Source organism: Branchiostoma floridae, chromosome 5, assembly GCF_000003815.2.
Source record: "Branchiostoma floridae strain S238N-H82 chromosome 5, Bfl_VNyyK, whole genome shotgun sequence".
NCBI classification, from domain to species: Eukaryota; Metazoa; Chordata; class Leptocardii; order Amphioxiformes; family Branchiostomatidae; genus Branchiostoma; species Branchiostoma floridae.
In genome coordinates, this window is record NC_049983.1 from 1,515,706 (window position 1) to 1,541,643 (window position 25,938).

General features: G+C 40.4%; 2 protein-coding genes across 2 annotated transcripts; both read right to left on the minus strand.

Moving 5' to 3' along the window:
* Window positions 1–898: 898 nt before the first annotated feature.
* On the minus strand, window positions 899–6,209 carry LOC118416536 (ras-related C3 botulinum toxin substrate 1-like). The gene is made up of 5 exons (XM_035821666.1): window positions 6,121–6,209; window positions 5,241–5,430; window positions 3,864–3,926; window positions 3,165–3,324; window positions 899–2,011 (listed from the first exon to the last, which is right to left on the minus strand). Exons 1-5 carry the CDS (start codon window positions 6,153–6,155, stop codon window positions 1,881–1,883), a joined length of 579 nt encoding a protein of 192 aa, XP_035677559.1. The 5' UTR covers window positions 6,156–6,209; the 3' UTR covers window positions 899–1,880.
* A 496-nt stretch (window positions 6,210–6,705) lies between these two features.
* LOC118416532 (zinc finger protein 525-like) lies at window positions 6,706–18,588 on the minus strand. The gene is made up of 2 exons (XM_035821663.1): window positions 18,421–18,588; window positions 6,706–10,221 (listed from the first exon to the last, which is right to left on the minus strand). The coding sequence occupies exon 2, from the start codon at window positions 10,212–10,214 to the stop codon at window positions 9,360–9,362; it is 855 nt and encodes a 284-aa protein (XP_035677556.1). The 5' UTR covers window positions 10,215–10,221; window positions 18,421–18,588; the 3' UTR covers window positions 6,706–9,359.
* Window positions 18,589–25,938: the final 7,350 nt, after the last annotated feature.

Sequence of the window (25,938 nt, forward strand, 5' to 3'; positions counted from 1 at the left end):
AAATTTCGTGCCTACCTGCACCGGACAAATTTCGTGCCTACCAGCACCAGACAAATTTAACATGCACCGTTCTGAATTTAGAAAGTATGGATCATACTAAAATTGTTCAGGTCAGGTGTCGAATCTCTTTACTTTGTTTTTTGAACAGTATGTCTTACTCTGTTGCCTATCTATGTAGATTATGATATGAAGAGTTGGCGTACGTTAACGTTTGGCAAAAAGTAAAATCCTTGCACAATATGATAAGTAAAAGAACATGTAGATTACGTTAGCGGAAGTTTCGGTCGGGGGGGGGGGGTATATAGTAAGTATCAACCCTTCCCGCGGTCGGGCTTGCACCTCGGGTGATACGGAATACACCGTGCTGTATTCCATATTGATGCCATACTACTGGAATACTAGTGTTGACTATATCTAGAGTGAACTGTATATTATCATTGAATTTCTGGAAGAACTCTTCATCAACCTTTCTGTTTGGTATGTTTATGTATGTATATTTATAAAACCTGTTTTTATTTATAGAAAGGTTACTTTTGTTTGTAAAGCTTGTACTGTTCTTGTTTAGATATGTGGATCTAAATGTGTAAAACGTGTAGAATATATAATGAGAAAAGAGAATTGTGTAAAACTTATCAAAGAAGCAAAAGAAAATAGGGGTATGAATAATAAGTCTTGAATAAAGGCATGATTGGAGTGAAGGGCTATGTTCGTGAAACTCTAGTACTAAGGCACGACATGCAACTACGTAAATAATTACAAAATTGTGCTATAATTTCTGTTACCTTTATTCCCAAGTTTTTCTACTGTAAAAAAATTAAAAGATGAAAATTATGTTTCCTACAATCAACCATTGTAATGCATTGTTGAACGGAACGCGCTTGTAATTTAAAAAAAAACAACTCATTCTTGGAGGACAAAAAATGCAACAGTGCTGACTGTTATATAATAATTGACGATGGCTATAGGCACAATGCTTCTACTTTGCTACAGGGATACACTTCTATATATAATTTCCTTGCAACGAATTGTTGCGAAATGTACACACATTGCAATTGTGAGATCGCGTGGCGTTAGACTTTTCAATAACTAGCACATATATCTCGATGAACTTGCAACCATAGCATAGCCGATATCACATTCCCATTGTTTAACTTTTCTAAATTGTAATTAAGAGAGAAAACGTCATCTGGTTTACAGATTGGACCAACACGTTGACATTTTACTAATTTTCTTAAAAAATCATAGATGAGCCAAAATTCCTAGGTGTTCTTAATAATTGTTGCGTTGAATTGGGGTCAATATTCTTGAAAAGCAAGTTAGAGATGTGTAATGATCAGTTCTTTGAATTTACTGTACCAAATTTCAGGCAACTACTCTAGCCGTCTTTTCAACGATACAGCAGTCCATAAAAACATGCTGGCCAAAACAGACATATGTAAGACTTAGGTCCCATTTCCGAAACGCCCGGCTGGGATGTATGAGAAAACGAAAAATAAAAGTACTTACCAAACAGTATACACAAATTATGCTCCGGACTAATTTCGATTCTTTTAGGTTCTGTATGTTTTGTTGCCTTTCTTATGATATTTTTCGTGAGAATTGGGACCTAGGCCCAAGGGGGACGCTTCTATTTGCATTTGTATATGAATTCTGAACTGAACTGTATGCATATTGTCTTCATACTGTCTACTGACTAGCAAGAAAGACGCATGTACAACAATCTAAAAATCCTACGTGCAAAATTGGGAGATCAATGTTATTTTGGATGTCGGAATTTTGAAAACTCCTTGAAGTTAAGGATATCCAACTGGCTATCACTTAAAATCACAGTACAGAAAAAGTCCGACCACACATGCTTCTCTACAGCCAGGTGTAGTAGTTTAGATGATGATGCACTCTTTCTTTTTCTTGGGAACCTTGGTTGGACACAACACAGCACGGATCGCTTCGTCAAAAACTGTCTTCAGTCCTTTCTGGGTCAGAGCAGAGCATTCCAGATACTTCGCAGCACCTAGAGGACAGGGATAGAGATGGGTCAACGGGGGTTACATGTGTACCCAAACTTTATCAGGTGCAAGAACAGGACCTTGACCTACATGCACATGTAAACAAGATAAGCCAAATATTGTCAAGTGTTTTTCCCCTTACGCATATAGCCAAATGTCTTTTGTTAGTGGTACATTGTCATCTTTGTATGAAGATGTATACATACTTAATCTCAAAGCAAAAGTATTTGTTTTCATTTTAATTTTCACATGCAAACGCGTAATTTTTGGTCTAAAATATGGTGACCAATGCTGTCTTAGGTTGATTTACAATATTCCAGTCCGGGCTTTCTTCAGCTTTGATATCTTTTCGTCCTACTACTGATTGTTTGGGAGCTCATTTTGTTGATTTGCTATGTTAAATCTGTCATTTTAAGGGTGGGATAATACATTTGCGTCGCGTTTGTGTTGTGAGCTCGAAGTTCACATTTTTTGATGGACAGACTGGATTTTTTTTCAGTCCCTACAAGCAAATTTCCGCCCTGGGACGGAGAGAGCCCTGATTTGAGTTGATGAAGTCATCATTTTTTAGCTGTAAGCTGTGAAAACTTTGGATTCAGTCATGCACTAGAAGCGTCTGTGTACAGTACATCTTGGTGCTGAAAATGCAGTAATTATTGCGGTCGTTTTATGTTCGGGTTTTTCACGCTGCAAGTTTACCGCGAACTTACAACCACCGCGAACATTTTTCCATAGCAGTAAGAGACTACAGTGCTACCGCGAAATTAAAACAGCCGCAAACAGTCATTTTCCCGCTATCGCGAAAGTAAATCCCCGCGAAATACATTTACAGTACGGCATAATACTACAAAGTACACTACAGTACAACACAGTAGAGTACATTTCAACACGCTATAGTATAGAATGGTGCAGTACATTACGGCACAGCACTGCATAGTACAGAACAGCACAGTACAGAGTATATAGTACACTACAATGATTGGAGGTACCGGTGAACCGCGGAGTAAAACACCACAAATGTCAGCACATGCAACGGGCGTATACTGTACATGGGACGGGTCGCATGAAAAAAAATCGTACTTGCCCGATCGCGAAAGTTTGGTTGGACATGCACTTGCCCTGGACAATCGGACTAGTGGACCTGTCACATGTACTTACCGATGTCCTTCATCATTTGCAGGCCCTGTGTGTAGGTGATGGGAGCTAGCCTCTTCTCCTGAAGCTTGTCGATGGTCTCCTTGTCATCGCGCAGGTCCAGCTTGGTCCCCACCAGGATGATGGGTGTGTTGGGACAGTGGTGGGAGACCTCAGGGTGCCACTATACATCATCAACAACAACAAAATTTATGGGTCAGATGTTGGCACCCTGGCGCACCAAATCTGTAGGTTTTTGATGCCTTTTTTTGACAGATTAACCGTGAAACTCGGTGGGCGTCACTACACTCCCAAGGGTACAAGGTCGGGGCATGGCGATTATATTGAACTCGGGACCTAATTAATGATTCCGACCCTAATGCTCTAGCCGTTGCGCCACACAGAGCCCACTACTGTACAACAAGTCAACTGGAATCAATTGATGACTGTACGAGAGAGTGAATAACTGAATGACTTAATGTTGTTCCTTTATTGTACATATACAAAAACGTCCCTAATATGAATAATAAATGTAAAAGTACCGTAAGTCTCCTAAGTGGAACATAATGAGACAATCAACATTGTGACCCGGTCACGGGTGTAAGAGATTTAAATGTGTACATAACAAAGCATAGCTTGGAAGTCATTTACATAACCAGACTGTATTATGGAGATATGAGCAATTCTTGTGTTTTCCTGCAAATCTTGTTCCTTACTGCTTACCTTGGCACGGACATTCTCAAAGGATGCAGGGCTGATGAGGGAGAAACAGATCAGGAAAACATCCTGGAACACAATGGCAACAAACTAAGACATGTAATGTGTTCAACAGACACTAGGTCTATATACACCCAAATACAAGATCATACAAATTATAGTCACCATAGACAATACAAACCTATAATTTAACTTGCTATTACTATCCATCTTCTATTACGACGGGACATCTTCAATACAATTGTTGTATATGAAGATTCCTTTCCTTGGACCTTTAACAAACGTGGCAAACAAACTGCTCAACAATATGGCTTCATGTTAAAATGTACATGTAGCAATAAGAAGAAAGGTCGGATTTGCATGTGCAGTCTTCAGGCGGGGGTCAACAACCTTGAGGTCATTGACCCCTCTGCCCATAGGAAAATGACCCCCAAAATTCCCAAATATATCATTTTCAAGTGGTTTATGTCAAAAATTATGCATGTGTCATGTAAATGAATATGTAGTGCACCCAAAACCTTGGTCATTTGGTTGTAACGGCAGGTTACAGGAGCCAAAATGAACGTTTTTGATCAATGAAACAATTTCGAAACAATGACCAAAAATCGCTAAATCTAGCATTCTGTTGTAATATATGCCGAAAGTGTTATCGAATCTAAATGGGCAAATAATCAAGGCACCTCTATACCACATTTCATTCGTTTGTAATACCAGGACACAGGGGGGCAAAACATGCAGTTTAGGTCTAAAAATGACCCCCAAAAATCAATAAAATCATGTTTGAGGCAGATATGACAAACAAAATGAAAAGAAATAAGTAGGACATTGGCCCACTGTATCCTTGTGACAAATTTCAGGTCAGTTGGTCCAGCAACGACGGAGATGAATCAGTTTGAATATTTGACAGGAGAAAGAAAGAAAGAAAGAAGAAGAAGAAACATTACAAAGACAATGTATTTTATGGCATGGCTGACATATAAAAATGTACACATTTATCTTTGACTTTGACTTTATTTGTATCCACATTTAGCTTAACAATATTTCAAATATCGCATCAGCACTTAAATCTTAAGTATGATCCTATATCATTGTTGAAATATTTTTTTATCAGTGAATTTACTTACTGCTGCAAATAATCATGCAAAACGGGACTGATTAACACTTCGCAGCACCCGCAGTATCGCAGATAGCAACAGTAGCAGACTTACTTCATATCTTCTGGGTTAAAGGTCATAGGACTGTACCAACTCATAATTTGACTGTCCCCATTTTCGCATCAAATCCATCAAAAGAATCTGCAAGAAAGAATCAACAAGTACCTTGACCAAGAGCACTGCATTCTATCTACTATGAGGAAACAAATGGAATGAAAAAGTAACTCACAGTCTGAGGATAGGACAGTGGGCGCAACCTGTCATAGTCCTCTTGCCCGGCGGTATCCCACAGTCCCAGGTTGATAGGCTTGCCGTCTACCATCACGTTTGCCGAGTAGTTGTCAAACACGGTAGGAATGTACTCGCCGGGAAAGGCGTTGGTCGTGTAGCTGATCAGCAGGCATGTTTTACCCACAGCGCTGGAGGGAACGGTGAAAGGCAATACAGGGTTGGACAAGTCCACAAGCCATATTGTCCAGGGCATTAGTAAAAGTGCTAAGTGTCAATTGCGGGCAAGCGAGATTTTTCCATTTTGAGATTTACATATACATGTCCCTTTTAACAATCATGCCATCAAGCAATGGTCAACCTAGGCAATAACGAGAATCCATTGCTGGAAGTGAAAATGCTTGTAAAAGTGGCATTTTAATTTTGGCAAGGGAAATAGTGGTTCAGGCAAGTGAGTTTTTATGTGCTTGTCCGAGAGGACAGGTGAGTTTTAGAAACCTTGTCCATCCCTGTAATAAGTATATACTAATCACATATAATAAACATACTGTACATTGAGCAGTATTACGATGTATTTTGGAGGCGATTGTGGCACCCTTGCTAAGTCACTGTTCATTTTTTTTCCGATTGGGTGTCCGTGAAGGCTCCAATAGCAAAAATCTTGTAGCAAAAGCAAGGTCTTGTGTTCATGTTTTTTCTAGTGCTTTACAAAAAGTTTGCAACAAAGCGCCTACCTGCGCCAGAAGAACTCTACTCTACTCTTAATCTAAATTAATCAAGCCTAGACAATATGGACGCGCTTCCTCTTTTGTACCGGGCCTTTTTTTTTAATCCAGGAAAATATTGAAGTAACAAACGACTCTGTTATAGTATTAACTTACCCGTCGCCGACAACAACACATTTCATGGCCTGCATTGTCCTTGTTTCGGGGGAAACTGTGCGTTCGTCAACAGGAAGAAAAGTCCAAATGCCAGGCAGAACCAGAAAAACCCTATTCACCAGTTTCACAATTACCATAATCCTTTGCCATAGGGTTTTGGAAACGGAGGATATATAAGTTGCTTTCACTAGTCTCATCGTACGAAATAAAGGTGGAACAAACTTAACACATAAGAAATGCGTTGTTCGTGAAATATACTACCACTGTTATTAGTACTGAGAATTTTTCGTTATCAAAATCAAGTAGCTAACACGTCGCCACTGTGGTAGTTAGTTGGTTTCGCCCGATGACCCCACGGGTCACGCATTGTGTTCCGTCTGCAGCCTTTGTTTTGGGAAGTTTCAAAACGGTGAATAACCAGTTTTGCTAGTTTGATGACAATTGTCTATTCCACAGTGGACACAATAAGACAAGTAGCCTGGGGTGTTGTTGGTTCAAATTTCAATGTTTCTTTCAAACCTTCTTGTAATAGAGATTATCATAACTAATCTAAACCCACTGAAAAAGGATAGAGAAAAACGCCAACAACCAAGGGAGGCAGACAGAAAGGGGTAAAATATACTGGAACAACAACAAAAACTGTAGTACAATAGGGTTAAACGTAAGAGGTACTTAACAACAGCCTCCTAAGGTAAGTAGAGCAACTGCAATTTGAATAAAGTCTATAGCTTCATACAACATTTTGCGTAAGGCTAGTAAAAAATTTAAATGGTATCGCTACGTTAACCGATGCAATACAAGTTGATATAAAATACAGGTCAAACGGTGTTGTAAGACACTACCACTAATTAACCAGTGGAATACAAGCTTATCTGCGTAACAAAAAGTGGTAACTCTGCTTATCTTACGGCTTCTGGGAGCAAACCATGATTAATATTCATAACGGTATGCTCTATGTTACATGGATTGAGTGCCAGAGGAGTGGTAGATGTGCTAATCTACACTATTTAAGAAAGATGTCTGCAACGCGTGCACAATACAAAAGAAAAATACTTGCTCAAGCAAAGTTTTCACCTTTGATGTAAAAACGGCAATACATAGAAATTAGTAAGGTTCAAAACGTTTTAAAACAACTAAATATCTCAGTCAGCAATTGCCTTACACGTAAGGTAACAAACACAGATGAGGATCATTTTACGATTGTAACTGGTTTAACCCTTTTCATCAAGACCTTTTTAGCCGTCCATTGTGGTTTGTCTAAGAGATAAAAATGCCGAACCTAAACAGAGTACATTCAGACGGAAATAAATTAAATGGACAGACTATAATTTCATACTACCAGGCATGATATCAATACATATCAGAAGTACATCAAACGAAGTTAGATGCTTCAGGGTACTTTGGACAAACTGTTGTTTGTTTGCAAACATCTATAAAGTTTGAGCTCCAAGCTGATCTTTGGTGGCAGGCAGACAGTATCCATGTACACAAACAATCATCATTGACCAAGCAAGCTCAAATTTGCCACTAAGGGTCTGCATGGAGATTACATTATTCCTTAAACATACGTGGAGTAATTCTGTCCTAAAGAAAGGACTTTCATGCCCAAAGGAACTAAATGATACAGGCAATCTTAACATGCAGAATTACTTTTAAACTTCAGACGGCTTCTCTCATTAACCCCACACGTCCCTCGTCCAGCCTGCAGGTTCTTGCGTTCCGAACGCCGAAGTAGAGGCTCCGCCGACGGTGCAGTGCACCATTAAAACCCATGTGTTTACATTATTATTATTATTATGTGTCACCTGTGTGTCTTGTTAATTGTAGAAACTTGATGTTGCAAAGGCTCACTGACCACACTTATAGCACACTTGTGGGTTCTCATATGCTTAACAAGTTCAGACTTTTGAATTGTCAGGCATCTCCATACCCACACATGTTGGGATTCTCGCATGTTTTGCTTCCACATGCTTGAGCAAATTACCTTTCTGCAAAATAGTCGCACTATTCATGAATTCTATGTGAGACATTTATTGTAGCCCAGTATGGAAGACAACGGAATTATATAGTTTCCTCATTAATTATGAAAATTAAACCCTCATTTGCATAACATGCATATCATTTGGTACATTTTTGACTAAGCTACGTGCATACCTAAAATAGTGGAAATCCGCCGTTCATTGCTTCGGTTATCCTCTTGGGAATCATGTTTTGCCAAAAATGTCCCTGCAGTTGGTAGGATCATATTTTAAGTCCACACGTTAAACTTCACATGGCTTTTCTCTGCTACAAGTGCCTCGCAATAATCATCAGAAGAAGGGAAGCGTCGTTGATTTCCGGAAGGGCCGGACAGAGTCCATCTGTCACTTATTAGTTTATTTCCTGTATCCAGACTGTCGTAACTGTCGTGCTGTCGTGTAACTGTTGTGCTGCCGTGTAACTGTCGTGCTGCCCTGTAATTGTCGTGTTACCGTGTAACTGTCGTGCTACCGTGTAACTGTCGTGCTGTCGTGTAACTGTTGTGCTGCCGTGTAACTGTCGTGCTGCCCTGTAACTGTCGTGCTGCCCTATAACTGTCGTGCTACCGTGTAACTGTTGTGCTGCCGTGTAACTGTCGTGCTGCCCTGTAACTGTCGTGCTGCCCTGTAACTGTCGTGCTACCGTGCAACTGTTGTGCTGCCGTGTAACTGTCGTGCTGCCGTGTAACTGTCGTGCTGCCCTGTAACTGTCGTGCTTCCGTGTAACTATCGTGCTGCCGTGTAACTGTCGTGCTACCGTGTAACTGTCGTGCTACCGTGTAACTGTCGTGCTGTCGTGTAACTGTCGTGCTGCCGTGTAACTGTAGTGCTGTCGTGTAACTGTCGTGCTGTCGTGTAACTGTCGTGCTGTCGTGTAACTGTCGTGCTGTCAGGTAACTGTCATGCTGTCAGGTAACTGTCGTGCTGTCAGGTAACGGTCGTGCTGTCAGGTAACTGTCATGCTGTCAGGTAACTGTCGTGCTGTCAGGTAACGGTCGTGCTGGCTGCAATTGTTGTGTTACGTCATTTTCCCCGTACGAGTTTGCATGTGTCCAGATAGGTTAGACTTTCGAGCTGTCCTGAGCCCGCACCTCCCACACTGTGTATTCCTGATTTATGGATGTCCAAAGTGGATATCTGTGTTGCAGAATAGTCGCACTGGTCACACTAGTAGGGTTTTTCTCCTGTATGTGTTCGCATATGTCTGGATAACTTAGACTTTTAAACAGTCCTATATCCACACTCTCCACACATGTAGGGTTTCACACCACTGTGTATTGCTGATTTATGGATGTCCAATGTGCATTTCTGTGCTGAAGAATACTCGCACTGGTCACACTTGTAGGGTTTTTCTCCGGTGTGGGTTCGCATATGTCTGGATAACTTACACTTTTGAACAGTCTTGTACCCGCACTCTTCACACATGTAGGATTTCTCCCCACTGTGTATTGCTAATCTATGGATGTCCAAAGAGCATTTCTGCCCTGCAGAATACTCACACTGGTCACACTTGTAGGGTTTTTCTCCGGTATGAGTTCTCATATGTCTGGATAAGGTAGATTTTTTAACTGCCCTGTACCCACACTCACCACACATGTAGAGTTTCTCACCAGTGTGTTTTGCTGCTATATGTTCGTCAAGGTTGGGTTTCTTTGCTGCAGAATAGTTACAATGCTCACATTTGTAAGGTCTTTTTCCTGTATGATTTTTCATATGTTGATACACACTTGGCCTGTGGGCGGTTCTGAAACCACACTCCCTACACATGTAGGGTTTCTCACCGTGTTTTTTTACCAGATGTGTAAACAAATCCTTTTTATGCATTGTAGAATAGTCACACTGGTCACAACGATAAGGTTTTTTTCCGATACGGGCTCCAATGCGTTCAGACAAAACAGTCTCCGCACACACCAAGTGTTTTTCATCAGCGTTAATCGATTTGACTTGTTCTGCTTCTATCTGGTCTTCTGCATGTCTTACTTTTCTGTGGCAGTCAACCTGGGAAACCCCTGTGAGAGGCCCACCATGGAAGTTGTTATCTACTTCGGTGTGATACCTTTGTCTTGTCGTTTCCATTATGAACCTGAGAGAAAATGAATGATTAAAAAAAAGTCATCGAATATTTATACAGAAGAAAGTACACTGGTATATATTGTTCTGATTTGATCAGGATATAAAAGTTCGATGTACTACAACTTATACAACAGCAATTCTGGCATGTTGCACAATAAGAAAAAACAATAGAATTATTAAATTATGACCAGGTAAATTAGGCAGGTCCAAGCTAGGCTAGTAGGAGAATGCAAAGTTGGTTACTCAAATCCTTTGGTCTCTTTTAAAATTTTTATGAATATCGGAACATACGGTTTGGTGTTGTTTGTATCTGATAGAAATGAGGATCCCCTAAGCAGTAAATGGACTAGGACATTAACTACGGTCGTCTTTTTTGATTCGTACGCGGATTTTGCACAGGTCAGACGTGTGTTCCTACGCTCCCGTCTTTGAGTCGATTTTGCTGTGATTTTTCCAAAATTTTTGCTACTTATTCCTAAATACGCCCTGCAACTTGCTTCACCTCCGTCTTCTCATTTTTCATACAATTAATTCTCTGTTTATTCTCATTTCTTGTCCCCGTGTGGTCATACCGGCGAGTCGAGCCCATACAGCGGCGGTAGTCCCGAGGCGGAGCCCCGTCCAAGTCACCAACACAACGCCGAGGAAGGAAGGTAGGAAGGAAGGAAGGACGTAACAACGATCGAGACCTGACTCCTGACTCCACGGTATCCTGATCGCAAAAGTACCGAAGTCACGGGTTCCTCTCTCAGCACTCGGTGTCTAGTGCGGAAGGGGCCTTCCGCACTAGAAGTCTAGTGCCGAAGTTACGTCCGCACTAGGTGTCCAGTGGTGAGTCGACTTCAGCACTGAAAACCCCGATTCACCACTAGAAACCGAGTGCTGAGACTACCTTCCGCACTAGAAAACGAGTGACGACAAATATTCCGCACTAGAAAACGAGTGACGACAAACATTCCGCACAGGAAAACCAGTGACGACAAATATTCCGCACTTGAAACTGATTGCTGAAAGCCAGCCTCCGTTACGTTATTTACAGTTCCGGGCAGTTAAAGGTGGTACACATATATAAAAGAAGTGTAACAAAACGTTCACCTTGAGCCTGAGAAAGCTGCGTATGGGAGGAAATATCCGTGTCGGGTTTTCAAAGAACAGTACATATCAATTATCTTTCTTATTTAGACATTAATTTTTTTCGTGACCAAAGTAGAACTGTCTAAACTGTCTGTATCCGCCACGCAATGATGCATGCGAACGATTGATTGAAAGTAGTCTGCAACTCAAACACGACAAATGGAGCTGCAACGTTAATGTATTTTGGCATTTTATCTTCGTGAAATTTAGAAAAAGGGAACGAAGCTGACACACTGTTGACATGAGGTCATCATAAGTACATAACACTTATAATATACATGTAGGATGTAGCGTATGATACACACATGCTGTTTGAGTTCCGACAGAGACAAGACTAGGCCAAAATTGATTTAAAATACTGAGTAAGTGACCGTCCGAAGGTGAGTAGGCGCTGCTGCATGTCAAGTATGTTTTTGAGTAACGATTTGGACGCGAGCACTGGAAACCCAGTGCTGACGGTCTTAAAATGATAGTAGCACTCGGCTTCTAGTGCCGAAGTGGTCTTAGCACTCGGCCTCTAGTGCCGAAAAGTCACCGAGCACTAGAAATCCCAGTGCGGAACCCGTGACTTAGGTAGATCGGCACTGGCGGTTATCCAGTGCTCAATGACCTCCGCACTGGGTAACCAGTGCTGAACCACCCTTCAGCACTAGAAACCGAGTGCTGAGCGGAGATCAGCACTAGAAACCGAGTGCTGAGCGGAGATCAGCACTAGAAACCGAGTGCTGGGCGGAGTTCGGCACTGGAAAACGAGTGCCGAGACAAGGTGTAGCTCTGGAATTCCAGTGCTGACGGGTCTCAGCACTCGAACAAAGCCGTTCCGCACTGGAATTCCTGTGCGGAAGTTTCTTCCGCACTGGGCCCCGAGTGCCGACGCCATTTTCTCCACGTATTCCGCACTGGGCGCCCTGTGCGGAACCCGTGACTTCGGTATACTTGCATCCTGATCAGCGTTTCCAGCGTTTTCTGAGCAGTGTTTCCTGTGGACCGGCGAGGAATTACGAACCCCAAACTCGGTGCAGACAACTAACGCCGGCGTCACTGGGGCCGAGAACAATAGAGACAGGTCATACGTTCTCCTGACTGTATTTTCATCTGTATTTACATCGTACTTTATTGCTGAAACAACGACCGAAGCCTGACAAACACGGCATACCGGTCAGATTGAGAGAAAAGATCAATCAATAAAGCAACTTATCCCCAAGTAACTTTGAAGAAGAAACCAACATGGCGACAGGAATGGCGTCTGTTGACAACGCTTGGTGTCGGGTCAGGAACGACCAAACGTTACCGCCCGTGAGACCAGAGTCACAGCGTCGCTCTGTTATGCCAGTGTTCCTGAAGAACAGAGAAATTGTGGGAGAGGAAGATCGGGCCTTCACGACAAGGGAAATATGTGGTGCGTTGGAAAAGGTCGCCGGTTATAACTCCGTAGATGGTGCACAAAGGATCAGGGGCCTATGGCGGATCTACCCCCTGACGGAGAGCGCCCGTGTAACCATCCTGCTGCACGGAGTCACCCTGCGTAACCGACACTTTCAACCCTACAGCGAGAATCCTTTTGTCGTCAAAGGAACAGCGGACATACCTACCACCAGAGTTTACGTAAGTGAGATCCCCTTGTCCTTCAGTAACAACGAGATCAAGGAGTGCTTCGTAAACCTTGGCTGTAAGTTCCATAGCAACATCATCGATGAGAGAGATCGTGATGAAAACAAACGGCTGACTAGGTGGAAGACGGGTAGAAGGTTCTTCCACATAGAAATCCGCAACCAGCCGCTACCACCCGTCCTTGCTATGGGACCGTTCAGAGCTAAGGTGTATCATAAAGAACAGAGAGATGCCGAAAGGAGACAGTCGACGATCTGTAAGAACTGCAAAGAGAATGGACACACGATGTCTAACTGCCCTGAGCCACAGAGGTGTTTCGACTGTGGTCTGCACGATCACAAGAGAGGTGATCCCGCCTGCCTCCACATAGTGAGTGACACCGAAGCTCAGCAAGAACCTGCTCCCACAGTTGACACTGAAACCACACTGTCACCCTCTCCGGAACTGGTAATCGACCAGTTCTTCACAAAGTATGTCTCAAGAGAGAACATGTCCAGCCCTACGGAAGAGGACGACACGGTGTCAACAAACACTTCCGCAAACGTTGCCGTGGCAACAGAGTCTGATCCCAGCTGGGGTGAGGAATGCGGAAGTGCCGCCTCGGAACAGTCCAAACAAACCCGGGGCCCGCTTGATCGCTTTCTGCGTAAAGCGAGAGCCAGTGCGACAGAGAACTCAAGAAAGACATCGCAGAAGAAGAAGAAGCAACCTGCTAGCCAGAAGCGACCTCGAGACAGCCCGCCAGCCGTGGCGTCCGAACCCTCACGGAAGCAGCTGAGGAACGCCCCACCCCCACCTGAACATGGCTCCGGCGGCGCGACCTAGGCATTCCGGAAATTCCACGAACTGACCCTAATGTTGACAAACTCGCTCGGTTACCGGACTTATGGCTATGGACTTTATGAACGGCCGTGACGACGTTAGGCCAAAGTGCACTGCACATAAACAACAACAAAAGGTACAGAATTCTGATATTAGTTCCAACGATATGTCTTTACTATCACTAAATGTCCGCGGACTGCTTGAAAAAAACAAAAGAAGGTCATTATTATCATATGTAAAAAACCAAAAGGCTGACATAGTTTTCCTTCAAGAAACGCATTTCACTGCAGAGACAAGAGATGTTTTATCTAGAGAATGGCAAGGCCCTTGTTTTCAAGCCTTCGGATCTAATTGTAGCAGGGGGGTAGCAATATTGATTAAGCCTTCAGCCAATTTTATGTTAGTAGACTGTAAGTACCTAGACAATAATGGAAGAACCCTTCTACTGAAATGCACCATTGATGATACAGAGTTTTGCTTAGTTAACATTTATGCCCCAAATAGAGTTAAAGAAAGAAATACCTTTATTATGAAACTGTCAGATTGGTTAAGTAGTTTAGACCCTACTAACCTAATTTGTGGTGGAGATATAAATTGTGTATTGAATCCTGAATTTGATAAAAAGGGAGGTAGACTAGATACTGCAGGAAGGTCTGCTAAAGTTGTGAAAAAGCTATGTTCTAGACTAGAAATATGTGATGCCTATAGGTTAGTTAACCCCACCACCCGACAGTTTACTTGGCGTAATCTTACAAAAAATGTAGCCTGTAGACTAGACTTTTGGCTAATTCACAAGACCCTTGTAGGAAAAATTGGCAAATGTGATATAAGACCTGCAATACTTACTGACCACCAGGCTATATTTCTAAAACTCAAATTCCATAACTGTGCCAGAGGCCCTGGAACTTTTAAACTAAATGTAGATTTATTAAGAGACAAAGAATACTTTGAGAAAATCTGTAACTTAATTCAACAAGAGAGTAATAAGACCACTACATCAAATAGAGATAAACTAGATTTATGTATGATTAAAGTAACTGAGTTTTCAAAACAATATGGAGCCAAGAAAGCCAGAGAAAGCAGAGAACAGATAGAGAGGTTAGAGAAAAAACTGTCTTCCCTTCAAAGTGAAATAGATAGTAATCCCACTAATGACCATATACTAGTACTTAGCTACAAGCAAGCACAATCTAGATTAGAAGACCTTTATATGAAAAAATCACATGGAGCATATGTAAGAGCTAGAGCCAAATGGAGAGAAGAGGGAGAAAAACCTACTAAGTACTTCTTAAACTTGGAAAAGAAAAGAGGAAGTGACAAGGATATTAACTTGTTATCCATTGATGGGAGAGAGATTAGTAGAGACTCAGATATTCTTAGTGAATGTAAGGAATACTATGAACAACTATACCAGGAAGACAATATAAGTGATATAGACATAGATCAGTACTTAGAAAGTGTACAGTTAGAAAATATCTTGAGCCAAACTGACAGAGAATTCTTAGATAAACCAATTACTAAAGATGAATGTAAGGATGCCCTTTTCTCTATGAAAGAAAACAAAAGCCCTGGCCTTAATGGCATTCCCTCAGAATTTTTTAAGATGTTTTGGCCCTATATAGGAGACCTAGTTTATAATTCTATTCAGGAAACATTGATAGAAGGTAAAATGTCTGTTTTGCAAAGACGTGCAATGCTAAGGTTAATACACAAAAAAAATGAACGCCACAACCTAGACAATTGGAGACCAATTAGCCTTCTCAACACTGAATATAAAATATTTGCCTTTGTTCTTGCCAACAGACTTAAGAAAGTTTTACACAAGTTGATTAATAATGACCAAACAGCTTATATCAAGGGTAGATTCATTGGACAAAATGTAAGACTAATTAATGATGTTATTGAATATGCTAAAACCCAAAATATCCCTGGAGCAGTAATATTCCTGGATTTTACTAAAGCTTTTGACACTTTGAATAGAAAATTTATGTGGAAGGTTCTAGAAAAATTTAACTTTGGCCCCTCGTTTATCAGTGCAATAAAATGCATGTATAATGACATTAGTAGCACCATCAGTAATAGAGGATGGTTATCTGACTTCTTTCCCTTAAAGAAAGGCATACGCCAAGGCTGTCCCATATCTGCTCTTTTATTCATCCTCACAGTAGAGATTATGGCTGTAAAGATCAGACAGGCACAAGACGTGGAAGGAATTAAAGTTAAAACCCATTCTAATGAAACTGTTGACATTAAAATCTCACAGGTAGCTGATGATACCACCTTGTTTGTATCTGACCTTACATCAATGGAAAATGCCTTCAAACTTATTCAAGATTTCTGTAGTGTTTCAAGCCTAAATCTAAATGTTAAAAAATGTGAAGGTTTATGGATTGGATCCTATGTTGACAGACAAGACACCCCCTTGGGTATATCTTGGCCAAAGACACCTATAAAATCCCTAGGTATATACTTCTGTAACTCATCCCTACACCATGAATGTGAACTGCTAAACTGGGAGAAAAAGATAGAAAGACTGAAAACCACACTTCAAATCTGGAAAGGTAGAAACCTAACTCTATATGGAAAAGTTACTGTCTTAAAATCCCTTGCCCTTTCACAAATAATCTATAACATGTCTATGATTCTTACCCCACCTTGGGTGATAAACATTGTAAAGAAAGAAATATTTACTTTCCTGTGGAATGGTAAAAAAGATAAGATTAAAAGAGATGTTGTTAGCCAACCTATTGAGCAGGGAGGATTAGGCCTGACAAACTTAGATCTCCAAAGACAAGCCCTACTTGCATCCTGGATACCAATATTAGTGACAAATGACAACGCAAGATGGAAAGTTATTGCGTTAACATTTATAAACTCCCTTGGTCAAGACAATTTGCTATTGCATATGAACTTTACTTCTGATAAAGATGGTCCTGACATGAGTAAATTCCCCACATTTTATAAACAGGTAATATCATCCTTCCACTCTGCTGGTGGAGGAGGTAAGAACAAACCCTCTAGTGTAAGTGAAATAATGGGTGAAACTATATGGTGCAAAAAATATATAAGGTCACAAGGTAAAACAATTTTCTTCCCAACCTGGATAAAAAATGACATAATATTCGTAAAAGACATTTTCCCCTTAGACAGGTTCATGTCTCTAGATCACTACCCTCAGCTTAACCTAAACACAAGACCTAATGGTATTATTGAATATATAACTCTGTTTCAAGCTATACCTCTTACATGGAAGAATGCAATAAGAAACCATAGAGGCCCAATTCCTTATCAAAGATTAGAGCTTAACACCCTTACCCCATGTATATTTGATGGTAAAACAACAAAACAAATCAAAAGCAAAAACACCTGCAAATTGTTTTATAATGCATTAGTGCAGGCACAGGCCAAGGAACCAACATGCTGTAAAAAATGGCAATCCATATTTCCTACTGAAACCCTGGCTTGGGAAAATATCTGGAGATGGTTAAGCACACAGACCTGTATAGACACTAAGTTAGCAGAGTTAAACTACAAACTATTACACCGAATATTACCATGTGCACACAATCTGCACAAATGGGGTATCAAAGATGAAACGGGACACATATATGATGCAACATGTACACTATGTAGCAGTGGAAGCATAGAAGATTATGAGCATATGTTCTTTAAATGTGAAAGACTGTGTAATTTCTGGGAATTAGTTAACACATTTGTACCCTTGCCCAACATAAAAATTACTTTGCAGGAGATTTTATTTGGAAAAATTGATCATTTGATAACTGCTAAAGACCAGAAAAATAGAACCTTTACTGTTACTGTGGCTAAATGGACAATCTTTAAAACTTGGATCTGGCTTAGAAAAGACCCACACCTGTGCATTACTAGCCTCTTTAATGTCTTTGAAAAGGACTTCGAAGAACGGATATTCCATGATAGACTGACAGCCAATGTAGATTGATTGTACAAATTTTCTATTGATAGTTTGGCATGAACTGCACCTACTGTTAGACTTCTCCATTTTTGATCATAGTGTAATATCAGACTGTACATATTCCTTAAGGTTCCCCAGATGTACTACATGTATCTGTCTCTTCTAACTGTTCCACTACCCATGTACTGCATGTAATTCGTCCAGACACACCAGTATATGTTATCCCTCCATGTGCAATGGTACTCAACTGTACAAAATCTTGTCTTAGTTGTTGACAAATGTACTGTTGTTGTTGTTGTTTTTAAAAAAAAAAAAAAAAAAACTACGGTCGTGTGAAACACCCGATTCGAGTCCGGACAGTATTGGTTGGGAGACCACCAAGGAAGGCTGGATGCTGTAGCCCGAAGAATCCAAGAATTCGTCTTTCGTAATTGTACGGAATCCCCAAATCCCGTGGGATGTGCAAAAAGGTGACTCTCTACTGTATTACTAAATAAGTAAATGTATTACTATCATTAACGGACGGATTTTACCAACATTTAATTGTTGCTTTAAAAGATTACATCCGAATGTTCCTTACACATCATTTAATACCCATTATATATGACTTACGGAGGTGATTACGGAGTCAGTTTCGTTTAGGCCCCCCTCCCACTTCATGTAATACCATATTCATATCTGGAATAAAACGATAAATTATCAACTTACTATACTTTTCCCTCCACAGAATGGAACGGACATTCGTAAGCTTGATAAGAAAACACTTGGGTGTTCACAGTTATATGCCTTCCCTGTTTACTACAGCGATTTTTCTCCTCACGTTAACTGGGACCCGAGCTGCTTTCCTTCTCGGTCTTATCGGGGTCAGTGGTAAAGGTGACCTAGTTTAAAGGTGAATATATGGTCCTGATGGTACAGATCATGTCCTTGCATTTTGCCGCCAGGTTAAGGTTTGACAGGGTCTGGTCGTTTGTACAGGTTAGCACACAAGTCATATCATCATTGTTCTTTGATATCGATTAGGGGGATTTGTAAAATTTATAATCACGTTATGAATAAAGACACGAAAATTTGCGATTTACTCAGACCCTGATTCATTCTATCTAAGGAAATAACTGTCATCTAAAATAGAGAACTCGTACCTCTATGAAAAGTAGTCAGCATTTGTAGAAATGATTGAAATGATAGTTTTATCTTATCTATAATCATTATTCTTTACCGTTAGTGATGAAAAGCTTGGATATGATTTAGACCTGTCAGCGATGTGACGTTGACATATTATGACAGGGATAATTTCGGCGCATGGTCGGGCAGATTGCAAGAACGAATGTTATGACTTACAATATGTGTGTATTTCTAGATGTTCAGTTAGATTACAACTACCTTACAGTACAAGAAGAAATCCCTAACATCATTAAGTGTTGCAATGTTATGGAAAAATCTTTTCCACCTAAACTAAAAAAAAGAACAACAGGCTAATTAGAACGGTTGTTTTATATCTGTGGCTGATTGAAACATCCCTACTGGTGATATGTTTGACCCTGGATAAGTAAATAAAAATTAAATTAAATATACAGTTCCTAAAAACATCCCGGCCGGGTGACGGTTTGAAAGTGTTACACTAGCACATAATGGTAACAACTGTTCTGTAAAATCATGAAGCACAGAGTTTCTCTTCATTCTACTTGAATGCTGCTGTTATATGGAGTCAATGGACACATTACGCTGTAACGTGTACAGTGTACAGTATACGGTCAAACTGGGGAACTTCGCATTATTGCACATGTCAGATACTTGCACGAAATACGCTGTAAATGTTGTGTGCAATTAAACGGATGCAATTAAATCTACTGTAACTTCCTTGCTGTGGCACTGCTTCGAGTTTTAAAATAATGATAATATTTTGCGCGAATTATCCTGCCATTATTATCTTTCCTACCAGATTTCACCTCTTGCCTAAAATGTGCAACTTTTTGTTTTGTTTGCTACGCTCAAAACCACGTGTAAAGTGCTATGCGTCAATCGCTGGTTTGACCCAAAGTGAAGCGCGCATCAGGTTTGTGACCTCTCACCTTTGCCCCGAACGTGAGCAGACGTCCGCCATTTTATTTTACGTCTTTGTCTCCGGTATATCTCCGAAGAATTGTCGACATTTAACGTAGTCACCACGAGTCTTGGAGACCACGAACCAACATAGCTCTACGGGTAAGACATGTGTTTGTCGTTAATGCTTCCAGCTTGTTGCTAATTCAGCGGTAAAATGGAATTAGTAATATGTTTGTGATTGGTGTTTTGATGGGGAGGGGGGCAGTAGTACTGTAATGTGTGGGATGTATACGGGACCACATTACACGTGGATATCTATCACATAAGACTTTCTACCAGTCTTCAAAACTTTGGTCCTAGTACTTAATAGACCCGGGGACGGGGTTTTGCTACTTGTATCCCAGGAAGAATTAATTGCTAAGGAAGGGTGAAGCCATGTATAAAAAAAAATTTCTTCCTTTTCCTTGGTCTAACCAAAGCTCCTTGGTCTAACACGAAAAATGAGTACTAGTAGATCCTAACGCACGTATTCTGTGTATAACAAAATGGCTAGAGTACCATAGAATGTGGCAAGAGAAGTCTTGTGGGAGGCATATTGCATTCTTTTGCAAATTCCTTTATAATAGATATATGCTGTTCCAGGTAGCGGCGTCCCTCCCGTGCATCCAGACAGAAGCTAGCATCAGATACGGCGCCGCTGTCATTTACAGGTATATGGTTTCACAAGGTACCAGTGTGATAAGTGCGACTATTCTGCAGCCCAGAAATCTGCTTTGTTCAGACATCTAGCAAAACACAAGGATGATCGTTACGTGTGTGTCGAGTGTGGGTACAGGACACCTTATAGGCCAATGTTATCTCGACACATGCGAACCCATACAGGAGAAAGACCCTACAAGTGTGACCAGTGTGACTATTCTGCAGCACGGAAAACTGATTTGAAGAAGCATCTGGCAAAACACACTGGAGAGAAACCCTTCATGTGTGGGGAGTGCGGGTACAGGACATGTAATAGGTCTAACTTATCCGTACATATGAGAAAGCATTCAGGGGAAAAACATTTTAAGTGTGACAAGTGTGACTATTCTGCTGCACAGAAATCCTGTTTGGACAAACATGTACTGAAACACACTGGTGAGACGCGCTTTATGTGTGACGAGTGTGGGTACAAAACAGCTTATAAAATAACCTTATTGCGACACACGAGAACCCATACAGGGGAGAAACCCTACAAGTGTGACCAGTGCGACTATTCTGCAGTACAGAAATACGACTTGGACAAACATCTAGCAACACACACTGATGAGAAACCCTACACGTGTGTAGAGTGCGGGTACAGAACAGCTAAGATGTCTAACTTATTCAAACATATGAGAACGCATTCAGGGGAAAAACCCTACAAGTGTGACCAGTGCGACTATTCTGCTGCGCAGAAATGTTCTTTGGACCGACATCTAATGACGCACACTGGTGAAAAACCCTACATGTGTGGAGAGTGTGGGCATAGGACAGCTGAAAAGTGTAACTTATCCCGACATATGAAAACACATACAAGAGAAAAACCCTATAAATGTGACCAGTGCGACTTTTCCGCAGCAGAGAAGTCCACTTTGGACAGACATCTAACAAAGCACACCGGTGAGAAACTCTACATGTGTGAAAAGTGTGGATTCAGGACATCTCGAAAGTTTTCCTTATCTGTACATATGAAGACTCATACAGGAGAAAAACCCTACAAGTGCTTGTGACTTTTTGCTGCACATCAATCAGCTCCACGGTCCAATTTATCCTGACAGATAAACACCCATACAGGGGAAAAAAAACATTTGTAATTCACCCGTAGAAACATTTGACAAGACATACCATGGAACCTACATTGTGTCTGTGTGGCAAAATGCACAGCATACGAAATGTACGCCTTAAAACGTGAATGGGCTCGTTCTCATTGAAATGTAAAAAAATGCTGTCGCCTGCATTTTCGACTTGATATGGAGCAAATTATAGACAACATCGTCATCACTAGTCCTATAATTTTCCACAACCCATGTAATACTTTACAAAAGATGTACCACAACATTCATATTGGTTGATGGCTTGGAAGGTTTCACCCGCTAAAACTGGCTGTCGCCTGAGAAGACACGAAGAATTCAAATAGTAGTCAAAAATGTAATAATTCAGTTCCCAGAATGATTGTTCGGCAGGTTAAACCAGCTACCCAGGTCATCTGACCGACCACGTCAGATCGCTCCCATCACCGATCTTGGAGGCTGTGTGAGGTTTGTTTATGCCTGTCGCTAAATTCGGTAGCAAACGTTGCCACCACGAGTGCGATGGTTGATACGGTTATATCATCCATGTATACGTATAAGACTAGAAATGGCCGTTTTTGTGACGCATGACAGATTTTCTGGCTTTCTATAGAAACAAAAAAGGGTCAATGACTGCCATTTGTAGCCCAACTTGTTTAACGAAATGTTGTACAGAAATGACTGAAACAAACGTTACCATTGTGCTATGCTTTCTACGCTTTCTATTTGACCTTGTGTAAAAAAGATACCCACTTTTTAAATGTCTCTAGGGATGTCCACTTATATTTAAATGATAAAGCAAAAAATGTTAATCATTTTGAAGAAAAAATGGCAAAGTTTACTGTTGTGACACCCCGTAATACATAACCAAAGGGTAAGAAAATATTTGCAAAAGTTGCATTTTTTGGCAATCGTTAAAAGTGGAATTTTCCTAAACAAATTTCAGTGAAAAATAAGCCGATTTATTTGCCATTATTTACATTTCAATGAGAACAAGTGAAATGGTCTTGTAGAACTAATAGCCTCCTAGGATTAAAATGTTATCTGTAGTCTTAGCCTTGACCTGGGTCCGATAACTACTCTTTAAAAAAGAAATTCATAATCATATTAGAGGTAGACATTTTCAGGTAGACTGTCGATCATTATAGCATATCTTTTAAGAGGTTGGCTTGAACTTATGCCTTAGTAAAATAACCACTATAGTTGTAGATTCTGTACAACTATATTTATATGTATAGCACTATACCTAATATTTCACGCCCTGATATTCTGAGTGCTTATTCTGTATTTTGTTAAGCTCATAGCAATACCTTTTACATGTCTGAGAATGTAATGGAGTTTGGTGAAGGTCATTTAAAATAAAGAAAATTAATGTAAGTTATACGAAGCCATTGATACTGTGTTGATTTACATAGTGTAACGATTCTGACTACATTGTTACATATGAGGTTTATTGTTAATGTACAATCGTTGCTTTGTTTTGGCTTTATTTTTCATCGAAGGGGATTAAAAATTCTAAATGTGAATTGAACAAAAAAACTCGTTTTTGTTGACTTGGCATGATTGGACATAGAAGTAAAAGCCTCACACAACCTTAGAAAAAGATGCTAAGGCCCTGCTGGTAACATACGTGTTATATCATTTGAGACCTCTTAGACGCAATAGTTTAACATATAAAGTCACGTCATACACGCCGTACGTTAGTCAATCATGTAGATCGTAGATATAAGTAGCCATGATGGGTCGCCATACTACGAAAAATAGAGCTGAAATGGATTTTGAACATGTATAAAGTTTCTCGTCGAACGATATTTATCGCCCCTATAACAGGCTTCGCTACGGTCGTTTTTTTTTTAAATTGGAGTGATGACATAACAAAAACCAAAAGCGTTCATCCGGTTATCAAGAAGAGATAAATCGCACGACGCAAAAAAAAATGTATTTAAAAAAGTACTACAGCGCGATGGCTGATTTTACCAACGATTTACTTGAGATCATTGACGCGGATAATATTATAGTAGGGTGCATTTACGAATCACGACAAGCGAATATGTTGGAGTTGGGGTATAGCGTACAAAAAAAGTAAAAATAAAAATAAAAAAAAGTTTCTTCTTAAATTTGACGGAATGTTTTAAATGGGACCATGCTGGGTCAAGCGGATCTGGAGTATCTTGTTCAGTCGTAATTTTAGTGTTTTTAGCCTAACCTTTAATAGCAATATAGGCAACATTTAAATTTTGGCGACGACTCGGTGACAAGCCTAACAGTATAGAGTGCGTCAGTTTGGCGAGAAATTCGATAGGTATTTCTGGAATTGTCCCGCGTGTATCCTTTGGAGGGGAATAACTCTATAAGGAATTGACGGACAATAATGATATTTGTGATGTAGATAGCTTTAGATGTCATCATCATCATCGCAGGCTGCTTGTCCGGACCAGGTCCACCCTCTCCTTCCAGACGTCTCTGTCCCCCGTAACGTTCTTTAAGTCCCGCAACCCCACATCACGAGCAAGCTGGTCTATACATGTTAGTCGATATATCTTACATAATATATGCTAATCATGCAAATCAGGGGCTAATTTGCATAATCAATGAGAACAGTTTATAAATTCACAATATTTCATAATAGGATACTCAACATATGGCATATGTTACTGAAAAAAAAAGTGTAGCCTAACTGTATCTGTCCGATTGGCAAATATTCCCAGAATTGCACAGCAATTCATCCGCGCGTGCGCAGTTGCATCATCTCTTTGAAGGAAAGTAACTTTGGAAAGGCTTGAAGGATTGTCGGGATTTTTAATATGTAGATAACTTTGAAGGCGCCTTCCATAATTAAGGACTATTAAAGCAAGCCAAGGGCTTATTTGCATAATAAATGAGGACATTTAATTAATCCACAGCATTTCATAAAGGCCACTCAAGCATATAACATATGGCACGTGTAACTGAAAAAAGAGAGAAATATCAATAGACATCAGTTATGCAAATCGTTATTTATTAACTTATTTGCATAATTAATAAGGAATCGATATAATAGCATAGTGTTAGATTACGATAATTTTATTCTTGTGACAATCATAGCCTTATCAGATCCAAGTTACGTAAATTAGGGTCTCATTTACATAATTTATGAAAAATGCTACAATAACTTTCTTTGCTAAGACTTTCATATTTCGAACGCATTGTTATTTTGGTAGAGATTATGATCAGCTGACATCTACTTTTCCAAATGAGGTTCTCCTTTAAAAGTAATGAGAAACATTTACAATAGGTCAGTCGTCACAAGAGACCACCATTTTTGTTGACAGCAATGCTTCACAAACAGTCATCTTGTTTTGGACTCACACGTATGTTTACATAACATACATAAAATTTGTTACAAAGAGCACCGAATTGAGAAGGACCAGATCCCTGGTGGAAAGCACTTTACGTGGTGTACTGAATTGGTGTGTGAATTTGTTACTATTGTCTGGTATATCTTACTCCATTGCCTAACCAGTGTATGATATAAAGAGGTATGCCCAATCGTTTTCTACGACTGTGTTTCTTTTAGGAAGATCCAAGCCACTGCTATATATCGCCCCAACCGAAGCCTCTGCTTCAGGAATATGAATATGAGTATTTGATAGGCTCAAAACCACGAGAGCAGAGCGCTATGCGGCGGACTGCGATTTGTCCCATTTGGCAAGTTTACATTAGGTTTGTGACCTCTAACCTTTGCTCCGTTGATGACCTCCGTCCGCCATTTTGTTTTATGTCGTCGACATTGCAATCATCTCCTCCAAACTGACGCGGTATTTAAAGAATTTCAGAGGACGCGGAGAGCGCTTTCCACCATAGACCTACAGGTAAGCAATGTGAGTGTCGTTAATGCTTCCTGGTTGGTGCTTGTTCATACTTTTTCGGAGGTAAATTAGAATTATAGAGGTATGTGTAGGGCTGACGTCAGAGTTGCGTTGCGCGGTAGAGGGCAAAAAATGGGAAGACGATTTGGGTGTGACTTAAAATCCTTGAAAATCCTTCTTTTCCTTGAAAATTTTTGCCCAATCTGGAGACTTTTTGAGTTAGAAGAGACAGGTAGGGTCTAAGCTTTCCTGTTTGGGTCAAAATTTGTTCAGTTCAACAGTTCAGCTGGTGTAAGGACAGGTTTTAGTTACAGGGTGCTACTGGTTGTATCAGGAGGGAAAATGGGTCAAAGGTGAGGTTTCTTTCATAGAGCGAGCTTTTCTCCGAGAATGAGCCAAACAACCCTCTGTTTTCTTTGAATGCTTATAAACTAGACCCAAGTGACTTTCTGGTGGAGAAGAATTTTAAAGATTGAACTATGGGTTAGTACTTTTTTGAAGCCTTCATTCAGTGTATTTCAACA